Below are 11,311 nucleotides of genomic sequence, written 5' to 3' on the forward strand. Positions count from 1 at the left end.
TTCTGCTTATAGGTCGTTCTCCTTTATCCTTTTTATACGCGGGTCCCTCAACAGACATGACAGCATGAAAGACCCTATTTGCACAAGGTTGGATGCCGAGCTACTCATTTCCCATTCCTCGTCCTCACTGATGTCATTGACGGTCTGTTCTTCCCCCCAGTACAACACCACGGGTCCCAGATAGGTGACAACAACGAGCACCCTGGTGAAATGCCTGCTGTGGTTGGTCTTCGTCCTCCTCAATCCACATTCCTCCTCTGACTCCTCTTCCTCAGACTCCTCTTGCAGCGTTGCCGCAGGTCCGGCAAGCGATGATGACAAGGCTGTTTCTGGTGGTGATGGTGACCACAACTCTTCCTATTCACGCTCATCTACAGCCTGATCCAGCACTCTTCGCAGGGCACACTCCAGGAAGAAAACAAAAGGGATGAGGTCGCTGATGGTGGCTTTGGTGCGACTGACTAGGTTTGTCACCTCCTCAAAAGGACGCATGAGCCTACAGGCATTGCGCATGAGCTGGACACTCATGCGCAATGCCTGTAGGCTCATGCGTCCTTTTAAGGAGGTGACAAACCTAGTCAGTTGCACCGAAGGCACCATCAGCGACCTCATCCCATTTGAGGGTTGTCACCTCCTCAAAAGAACGCATGAGCCTACAGGCATTGCGCATGAGCGTCCAATAACGTGGCAAAAAAATTCCCAGCTCCACAGAGGCTGTCCTAGCACCCCGGTCATACAAATACTCATTGACGGCTTTTTCTTGTTGGAGCAGGCGGTCGAACATTAGGAGTGTTGAATTCCAACGTGTCGGGCTGTCGCAAATCAAGCGCCTCACTGCCATGTTGTTTCGGCGCTAAATGTCTGAAAAGTGTGCCATGGCCGTGTAGGAACGCCTGAAATGGCCACACACCTTCCTGGCCTGCTTGAGGACGTCCTGTAAGCCTGGGTACTTAGACACAAAGCGTTGTACGATGAGATTCAACACATGTTCCATGCACGGCACATGTAACAACATGGCCAAATTCAATGCCGCCAACAAATTGCTTCCATTGTCACACACCACTTTGCCGATCTCCAGTTGGTGCGGGGTCAGCCACTGATCCACCTGTGCGTTCAGGGCGGACAGGAGTGCTGGTCCGGTGTGGCTCTCTGCTTTCAGGCAAGTCAACCCCAACACAGCGTGACACTGTCGTATCCGGGAAGCGGAATAGCCCCAGGGGAGCTGGGGGATTCAGTTGATGTGCAGCCAAACGCCGCAGCAGAAGAGGACTCAGCCGAGGAGGTTATGGAAGAAGATGTAGTAGGAGGAGTAGAGGAGGTGGCAGTAGGCCTGCCTGCAAGTCATGGCGGTGTCACCAAATCCGCTGCAGAGTCACGCATTCCATGCTTGGCAGCCGTCAGCAGATTGACCCAATGCGCAGTGTAGGTGAGATACCTGCCCTGACCGTGCTTTGCAGACCAGGTATCAGTGGTCAGATGGACCCTTGCCCCAACACTGTATGCCAGAGATGCCATGACTTTCTTTTCAATCACTGAGTAAAGGTTTGGGATTGCCTTATTTGAAAAAGAATTTTGTCCGGGTACGTTCCACTGTGGTGTCCCAATAGCGACAATTTTTTTTGAAGGCCTTAGACTCCACCAGCTGGTATGGTAAAAGCTGGCGGGCTAAGAGTTCTGTCAAGCCAGCTGTCAGACGCCGGGCAAGGGGGTGACTCTGTGATATTGGCTTCTTACGCTCAAACATTTCCTTTACAGACACCTGACTGTGGGCAGATGAGATGGAACTGCTGAAGGTGAGAGGCGGAGTGGCGGGTGGTTGAGAGGGGGCAAGGAGGACAGCGGTGGTTGACGTGGCTGAAGATGCTGGACCAGGAGGAGGATGGTGGCTTTGAGTTTGTGTGCTGCCTGTACTCATGTGTTGATCCCATTGGCGTTTGTGATGTGAGATCATGTGCCTTCACAAAGCAGTTGTACCGAGGTGGGTGTTGGACTTCCCACGACTCAGTTTCTTTTGGCACAAGTTGCAAATGGCATTGCTGTTATCAGAGGCTGACACACAAAAAAAATGCCAAACTGCTGAGCTTTGTAATGACAGCATTCTGGTGGTGGCAACAGCATGCGTTGATTGGCGTGCTGTCTGGCTGACCCCGGGTGCCGATACATGCTGTCTGACTGTGCCACTAGCTCCTTGCGACCACCTCCCCCTGCTTCCAACTCGTCTCCTTCTTCTCTCTGTCTCCCCTTCTGAACTTTCCCCCTCTTCTTCTTCTCTTGGAGCAGGCACCCATGTGGCATCCACGGACACATCGTCATCATCAACCACTTCACTTGTATCTGACACCTCAGCAAAGGAAGCAGCAGCGGGTACAACATCATCATCATCATCACACCGTACGTCCATGTGTGTAATGCTGCCTGACTGAGACATATCCCTTATATCTACATCCTCTGGCAATAATGGTTGCGCATCACTAATTTCATCCAACTGATGTAAATAACTCCTCTGAGGGATCAAGTGAAGCGGCTGTGGTGGCTGTGGTGGTAGTGGTGGTGGTGGCGGCAGGCCGGAGAGTGTTAACTTGAGAGCAGGTGACCAAAGCTGAGCTGGAGGAGGATGGTGCGTCAAGGTTCTTAGCGGAAGCCGTTGAAGATTGGGTGTCCTGTGTAAGCCAGTCAACTATTTTCTCAGAATTTTTGGGGTTCAGGGTACGTGGCCTCTGAACACTGGGCATTATTCCAGGGCCAGTGGAAATCACATCACCGCGACCACGACGGCCCCTGCGGGTTGGCCTGCCTCTGCCTGTCATTTTTTTTTAGATAAGTGGTACTATGCGTCCAAGGTACTGTGCCACCCTATATAAGTGGTGGGCAGTGGGCACAGTACAGTCTGTGTGGGCCTGACACACACTGGCTTGCAACTGTTATCATATCACTGAAGAATATTAAATAGAATCTTTTTTATTTGCAAGGTATTTGAGTGAATGACACCCTGTAACGGTATGAGTGGAGGCCTAGCCACTAGCCATTGGCTGCAATACAGTCTGTGTGGGCGCCTGACACACACACGGGCTTGCAACTGGGATTATATCACTGAAAAATGTTAAATATATTTTTTTTTTATCTGCGAGGTATTTTCTGTCACACCCTGTATGAGTGGTGTGCACACAGTGCTGTCTGTGACTGAGCCTGCAGCCTCTCACACACGGGCAGCCAGGCAACTGCAATACATATATACATATATATATATATATATATATATATATATAAAAAAAAAGCAGACTGATGTACCAGCCCTGAAAAGGTCTTTTTGGGGTGCTGTCAGGATGCTGTCCTTACAGCAGATGAGTCTGTGGACACAGAACACTGCCCTAGCTAACGCTTTCCCTATTGAATCAGCAGCAGCTGCACTGTCCCTCCTCTCTCTGTGAATGCAGCTTCCGAATGAATCTAAAATGGATGCTGTCCAGGAGGTGGGAGGGTCTGGGAGGGAGGGTCTGCTGCTGATTGGCTGGAATGTGTCTGCTGACTGTGAGGTACAGGGTCAAAGTTTACTCAATGATGATGTATAGGGGGCGGACCGAACATCGCATATGTTCGCCAGGAACTGTTCGCCGGCGAATAGTTTGGGCCATCACTACCCGCCTGATGCCACACACCTGCTGCCAGGTACTCCTATTGCCACCCACCATCTTCAGCTGGTACTGATATTGCCCCCCACCTCCCTACACTGTCACTGGGCCACTTTGTGGTCTCCTCATGCTGAGGCCACCTCACCACTCTGTGGTCTCCTCATGTTGCTGCCACCTCATCACTCTGTGGTCTTCTCATGCTGCTGCCACCTCACCACTCTGTGGTCTCCTCATGCTGCTGCCATGTCAACACTCTGTCACTGGGCCACTCAGTCACTGGGACTTCTCATGCTGTTCCCAACCTCCCCACTCCATGACGGGGCCACTGTTTTGCCTTTTTGGACTGGTTGACATTATCATTTATTTGACCTTTCTTCTGATCTGTCAGAAGGAAGGAAAAATGAGACGCACAACAGACCTGTCTATGTAGCAGCTGTAAGGTCTGTATGATTTGGTAACCAATAGCAGGAGTGGGTACAAAACACAGAAGACATGCAAATATTCTATTCACGTGTCATCTCTGTTTTGGATCCACTCCTGCTTTTTTTTGGGGCCTTGGCAATACTGATGGATTACTGACCAAATGCCGACTGAGTGAAGGCGGATGCTTAACAGACACGATCGTTTTTTTGGGGAGTTATTATTTTGACGGATCAGAGGAAGTGTAAAACAATCAATGTCATCAACACAAACTTACTGCTGTCCACTCTGTCAGGGGAACTTTACTTGTATCAGCGTTTAATAGAACAGGTTCTGTAGACATCTATGAGGAATCAGCTGTAGACATCTATGTGGAATCAGTGTAAAAGGAGTGCGCTCTTTCATGCTATAGTAGGATCTTGGACCTCTGCACAGTTCTTTATACCAGGCGCTAACATCGACCTGTAAGGCTGAGTTCATACTTGAGTTATTTGGTCAGTTTTGGCCCCGTGACTGCCCAAATAAGTGAAGTGTGCAGTGATTCTAAGAGCGACGCCTGTCATCTGCATGTCATACGGACTCACAGTAATATTTCACTACCACAGCAGACTCCCTATGTGTGTTACTGCAGGGCACAATGTTCTACACCTCTATAAAGGCACAGTGTTCTACACCACTATCAAGGCTCTCTGCAGACAGGAAATAGCTGTTTTTTAACGTGATTCGCCACAAATGAATTTCGATCGAATCAAATCTTTTCGAAAATTCGGCGAACTGACCGAATCGCTCCATCGTTAGTCATCGGTAACGGAATGTGCAACCCCTCACAGTAGTTATGCCAGATTATGTGCCCCCCCCCCCCACAATAGCTATGCAAAATTACGTGCCTCTCACAGTAGTTATGCCAGATATTGGACTCCCTCACAGTAAATATGCCAACTATGTGCCCCCCTTACAGTAGTTATGCCAGATGATGTGCCCCCTCACAGTACAGTATTTATGACAGATTCTGTTCCCCTTCACAGTAGTTATGCCAGATTCTGTTCCCCTTCACAGTAATTATGCCAGATTATGTGCCCTTCACAGTAATTATGCCAGAGTATGTGCCCCTTCAGATGATATAAAAAAAAAAACAACTTTAAATTCTCGAAAGAAAGTGTTTAAAGGAATAGCTCACTCTGATGTAAAACAGGACCAGGTGCTCTAGGCCAGGAAAACTGTATCACCCTTACAGATAGGATTAAAAATAAATATAATAGATTGGACTGGCACTCTGTATGTGTGGTGATAAAACCAATACAGTAAATGGTATAATAAAATATGAGTGATCACAATTTAATTCATAAACATAAAATAATACAATAAAATACACAATACAATAAAAGAATATATGCGCTAAAAATTAATAAATAGCAGCACTGGCATGTAATGATTACTTAGTTAGTTAGTATAATGTGATTTGTATCTTGTAGTAAGCAAAATGGTTGGATAAAGTCGTTGTTTTTTCAATCACATTACAAAGTCCAAAACGATCCCATGCAGATGTAACGTTCAATAGGTGTGTGGCTTGTGCAAAGGATTTAGCACAAATGTGTTGGTACCTAAGTAGCGGTATATAGTAGTCACTGAGATATAGTACTCCAGGTAAGAGAGTTATATCAAATCTTACCTTGAATCGGCTGGAGTAAAAAACAAGCAGTCACTCACGTGTATGCTGCCGATGATCTCCCGTTCGAGAGTTTAGACGCCGGAGCAATCTGGTCTGTGGCGTGCTGTGGTAGACGTTGGGATAGTGCGGTCTATAGCATGTTGTTAGTTTGGCCGTCTGTATCGCAGTGTGTGCTGCGTCCCACGTGGTTCGTGACGTACCTCCAGTCCGGGACTCCAACAGAGTATCGCGTGACCTGGTATACGGCAGTCAGAGTGCCAAAGACTATGTTCGGCGAGATCTGGATGAAGTTGTTCACTGGAGCGCTCCAGTAGTTGCAAAATAAGTATTCTCAGATTATAATTCCATCTGGATATACAAAGAAGGCCTTAATTCTGATGGGAGTATCTCAGCTGGTTACGCCAAACGCGTTTCGGGGACCTCTTCCCCTTCCTCATTACATGCCAGTGCTGCTATTTATTAATTTTTAGCGCATATATTCTTTTATTGTATTGTGTATTTTATTGTATTATTTTATGTTTATGAATTAAATTGTGATCACTCATATTTTATTATACCATTTACTGTATTGGTTTTATCACCACACATACAGAGTGCCAGTCCAATCTATTATATTTAACTTTAAATTCTCACCTGGTTCCTTCGATGCTCAGATGCTGACTCTTCACTGCAGCAGCAGGAAACTGCCAGACATCGCGCTGCTGTGTAGGAGGAAGAGCATAGCTGATTCCTGGCTCCTCCTACACAGCAGTGCGATATGTGACCATACCTTGGGCTGCTAAGGAGCGCCGACTGAGGTCATGACGTCACTGCTGGGTTGGGCCTGGAAGAGCGTGGGCAGTGAGCTGCGGATACTGAGGTTAGCACTGATTGGCTCACCTAGGCTGTGTCCGGCGACACCGGAAGTGACCTAGAATGATATAGCCCAGCGCCTAAAAAGGCATGTGATCTGAGTTGAGTCACGTGCTTCTGGCCTCATCACATGATTGCAGTAGAATTACGTGACTCAACCCAGATCACATGCCTTTTTAGGCGCCAGGCTATAACAATCTAGGTCACTTCCGGTGTCGCGGAGATGACGGAGAAGTAAAATCAGTAAGATGCATGTAATGATTGGTTAGCTGTTGTATATAACCCTTGTCCCCCAGTGATGACGCTACCCCCAGACGAAGGTACGTATCATCATCATCATTCTCCACCTCCAAATCCTTGACAGCTCCTCATTCCATTCCTTCTCCACTGAAGTTACTCCTTGTGGATTCATTACAGATACAGGGTGTACAGCAAGATGCACTAGCCATTTTATTTCTGCCATTGTGAGGTGGTTTGGACAGAGGGGAGGTTGTGTATATAGTGAGGTAAGTGGAAACCTGGACAGAAGGGTGTCTGTAGATACAGCAAGGTAAGTAGAAGCCTGGACAATGAAGCTTCTGTGGATATTTTAACAACTCATGGTAACTTGGTGAGGTAAATAAAAGCCTGGACAGAGGGGTGGCTGCCGATATGTGGCAAGATGCCCCCCAGTGGTGATTGCGTCCCAGTTCCTAGGAATGCTGAGTCGTGATGCGGCCTGATATTTTTGTGTCATGGTACTCCTACCTGGATTCTGCTAGCAACTACAAAGGAGTTGTAGTTGGTGGAATAAGTAGAGTCCAGACTTTATTGATTTTTACTTGAATAAACAAACATTACTTGATATTTCTCTGGGCTCCAGCAAGATAATAGAACACTGGCAGATGAACTTGAATACTTTGCTTTATCTCTCTACTGTTGTGCTAATCTCTGGCTTCAGTCTGGTTCCTATCAGCTTCAGTTACTGTTTTTTTTATCAGAGTGAGGTATCTTGTGACCCGTTTATTAGTGGTCTTTGGCTCCATTTTGCCTCTCAAAGGTATTAAGTCCTTTTATATATCAGGAGTGGGCTGCTCTCTGAGCTACTTTCCCAAAGATCCTACAACAGTGAGGGGAAAATGCTCCCTCACTACACCATGCTGCTTCACTCTCTCACACAATGACACTTAGCTGGTGGTGGTACAGTTGGTGGTAAAAAAAATAAAAAATACAATAGTGGCAAACAGACTAGCAATAGGTATGTAGGAGTGGTTGTGTTTCTCTTGGCCACTACAGATATAGTGAGATAAGTAAAAGCCTAGACAAAGGGGCGGCTGTGGGTATAGTCAGCTAAGTAGAAGCTTGGACACTGGAGCTGCTGCGGATATAGTGAGGTTAGTAGCAGCTTTGACAGAGGGGTGTCTGTGAATGTAGTGAGATAAGTAGAAGCCTACAAAGATGAGTGGCTGTGGATGTAGTGAGGTAAGTAGTAGCATGGATATAGGGGCAGCTGTAGATGTAGTGAAGTCAGTAGAAGCCTGGACAGAGGGGCGGCTGGGGATATATTAAGGAAAGTAGTAGCCTGGACAGAGGGGCGACTGGGGATATATTAAGGAAAGTAGTAGCCTGGACAGATGGGTGGATGTATTTTTTGGGATATTATGCAAAGGCATTTAATACTGTCTCTCATAGATATTTAATAGGTAAAATAAGGCTAGCAGGATATAATCGAGTATTAAACTAGGCATGGACTCGTGGGACAGGGATGTGATATCACCACTTTACAATGCGTTGGCGGCCTCACCTAGAATATGCAGTTCAGTTCTGGGCACCAGTCCATAGAAAGGATTCCCCGGAGCTCAAAAATGTACAAAGAAAAGCAATTAAACTGATGGGGGCTTGGAGGATCTAAATTATGAGGGGAAAATTAAAGGGGTAATTTACAAACTTTTGTGGTGTATACCTGGGGCAACTTCTGTTGCACGCCATGTTGTGGCAGAATCTGAGACTTCTTCCCCGCTCACTCCAGGTCTAAAAAAGGGGGTGTGGGTGGGGAAGTGCCAGTAGGTTCATCTCATTTATCATTTTCTGTGAGAAGTTTAGGCGTTGAAAATGGTCTAAATGTAAAACAGCAAGGAAGCTCTCTTACATTTAGAATCGGCGGTGGATATGCCAAAGTTATGTAGAGGCTGGCAGGCACAGTGGACCTTTTTTTATTTTTTTCCTTTTTTTAAAGGCTTAAATTGTTTAATAGAAGTACTGTAAATAACATTAAACTGTATGTAAAGATGTACAAGTCCCACCCCAACCATCCCTTGTTTGAACTTGATGGACTTTTGATTTTTTCCACAGTATTATGTATTTTTATTAATCTTTAAACATTACAATTTGCTGATGCTGTTAAAAAAAGAACTAAATATTTAGACTGAGCTTGTGGCCTTCCTAATAATCATTAATATCAGCCATGAGGCTTATTATTTTTCCCTCCTTAATTTCAAATCCCTTGAGAGTCAATGTTCCAAGAATCCATTGTGCTTTTAACATTAATTGTCCGTTCCTGGGAGGTTTCAGCTTTAGTTATAAACAGGATAAAATGTTCTAAGCCGTTTCTGTTTTCAGAAGAAGCCAGTGTACGCTTTATACCAGAAAATATGTTCTGTATTTTATCTTAATGTGCTGATATCCAAGTCTGATACATGGAAGCTTGTGCAATGAGAAACAGGAAGGACATTACATGTCTACATGACAATAAATGAAGAAACTATGTTACAAACCAAATACTATTGGTGAAAATAAAGCATCTAAAACCTATTATTCATCAGGCAGTTTCAAAAATGTGTCCTCAACTTAATGCTCTACAAGCTACCTTCATAAAACATTTAGAAATGAAGATGCATGAAGTCAACTACACAACGGTCACTGAGTTCCTTATACTGGGATTCCCGGCTCTGAATGATTACAAGTTTTCTTTCTTCTCCATTATTCTCCTCATGTATTCCATGACTATATGTGAAAACCTCTTGATCATTTTTCTGGTGTCCACAAGCCAACGTCTCCGTTCTCCAATGTATTTCTTCCTTGGACACTTGGCTCTGTCAGACATCGTTCTTGTAACAACTATTGCTCCTAAGATGCTGGATGTTATCATAAAGAAAGGGAGCACAGTTTCTTATTCTGGGTGTTTGGCTCAGCTTTATCTGTATGGGGTAGCGGTCTGTGCACAGTGTTTTTTACTCACAGCCATGTCCTATGACCGGTACTTGGCCATTTGTAGACCTCTTCATTATATCTCAGTGATGAGCATCAAGCTAAGATACATCCTGCTCATGTCATCCTGGGGGCTCAGCTTTATGTTGCTGATTATCACACTTGTCTTTTTATGCAACTTAGTTTTCTGTGGGCCGAATGTTATTAACCATTTCTTCTGTGACTTTGCCCCTCTATTAGAACTTTCGTGCTCAGACGCAACAGCACTGAGTATTGATGTGCTTGTTCTAGCTGTTCCATTAATTCTGATACCTTTCATATTGATAATCATATCATACGTTTCTATTTTTATCACAATTTTTGGAATTTCCTCCATCTCAGGCCGACAAAAGACTTTCTCCACTTGCAGCTCTCACTTGGGAGTTGTATCTACCTATTATGGCTCCATCCTTATAATCTACATGTTCCCTTACAGAGGACATTCATTGACTGCTAACAAGTTTATTTCACTTCTCTACATTGTACTGACTCCGTTTCTAAACCCCGTTATATACAGTCTAAGAAACAAAGAAATCAAGTCTTCTGGGATGAATTATCTGAAACTTTGGTTGGAAAAGATAGTAAAAACAAGAAAACTTATTTGAGGATTTTGGGGGGAATTTATCAAAACTGTTCTAAAGAAACACTGGCTTAGTTTCCCACAGCAACAAAATCTGATTCCACTGTCTATTTTCCAAAGGTGCACTGAGAAATGAAAAATTTACCCTAGCAAGTAAGCCCATTGTTCTTTAGATGAGTTTTGATAAATTTCCTCATTTTATGCTTATAGTAAAAATGTAACTTTAGTTAAGAAATCTGTTACAATATCCTTGTTCTACCGACTAGAGGAAAGGTGCTTTTAGACTTAATATTAACCAATAGGCCTGACGGATTGACAAAGGTTCCGGTTAGAGGACAACAGGGAAATAATGTTCAAAATATACTAAAGCTTCAGGAAGGCGAAGTTTAACAGCTTAGATGTCTCCTTAGAGGAGATGTGTCATCAAAAATGTTTTCTGCCAGTTAAAACCAGATAGTCACACATCTCCATTTTTTCTGATTGCAGATTTATTTTTCTATTTCCTGAACATGATTATGGGGGCGGCCATTTTGCCTGAGGCTGTTCTTAACAGCATTTACAAGGCGTTAAAAAAATTGCTTTACAGCAGCCCCATGGTCCATAGACAAAATGGTCTGAAGAGGACCTCATTGACTTCTATGAGTGAGTTTTTTAGACATGCTTTGTGATCTGTGTAGAGGTCATTGTGTAGGGAGGTGGAGTAGATAAGCTGTGATAATCATTATTCTTTTTTGTTGTTCCATTTAGGAGAAAAATCAGTTTGTTGTAATATGCTAATTAGGTTCCTGGAGCCAAGAGTGCAGGGGCAATTGAGGTATATGACCAGGTCAATCAAAGTCCCATAAATGATCCCATTTTAGAAACTACATCCCTCAAACTATTCATAACTGGTTTTAGAAATGTTGTTAATCATTTAAGTATTGCACAGGAATGAAA

The 11,311-nt window shown here is 44.5% G+C and overlaps 1 protein-coding gene across 1 annotated transcript; it reads left to right on the forward strand.

Annotated features, from left to right (window-relative positions):
* The first annotated feature begins 9,383 nt into the window (after positions 1 to 9,383).
* LOC122929183 (olfactory receptor 6B1-like) lies at positions 9,384 to 10,400 on the forward strand. The gene has a single exon (XM_044282690.1). It carries the CDS (start codon positions 9,384 to 9,386, stop codon positions 10,398 to 10,400), a length of 1,017 nt encoding a protein of 338 aa, XP_044138625.1.
* Positions 10,401 to 11,311: the final 911 nt, after the last annotated feature.

Source organism: Bufo gargarizans, chromosome 2, assembly GCF_014858855.1.
Source record: "Bufo gargarizans isolate SCDJY-AF-19 chromosome 2, ASM1485885v1, whole genome shotgun sequence".
Taxonomy (NCBI): domain Eukaryota; kingdom Metazoa; phylum Chordata; class Amphibia; order Anura; family Bufonidae; genus Bufo; species Bufo gargarizans.

What these genes read in the sequence shown, in the direction of transcription:
- LOC122929183 (XM_044282690.1), top strand. Translation starts at nt 9,384, where the DNA reads ATGTGTCCTCAACTTAATGCTCTACAAGCTACCTTCATAAAACATTTA.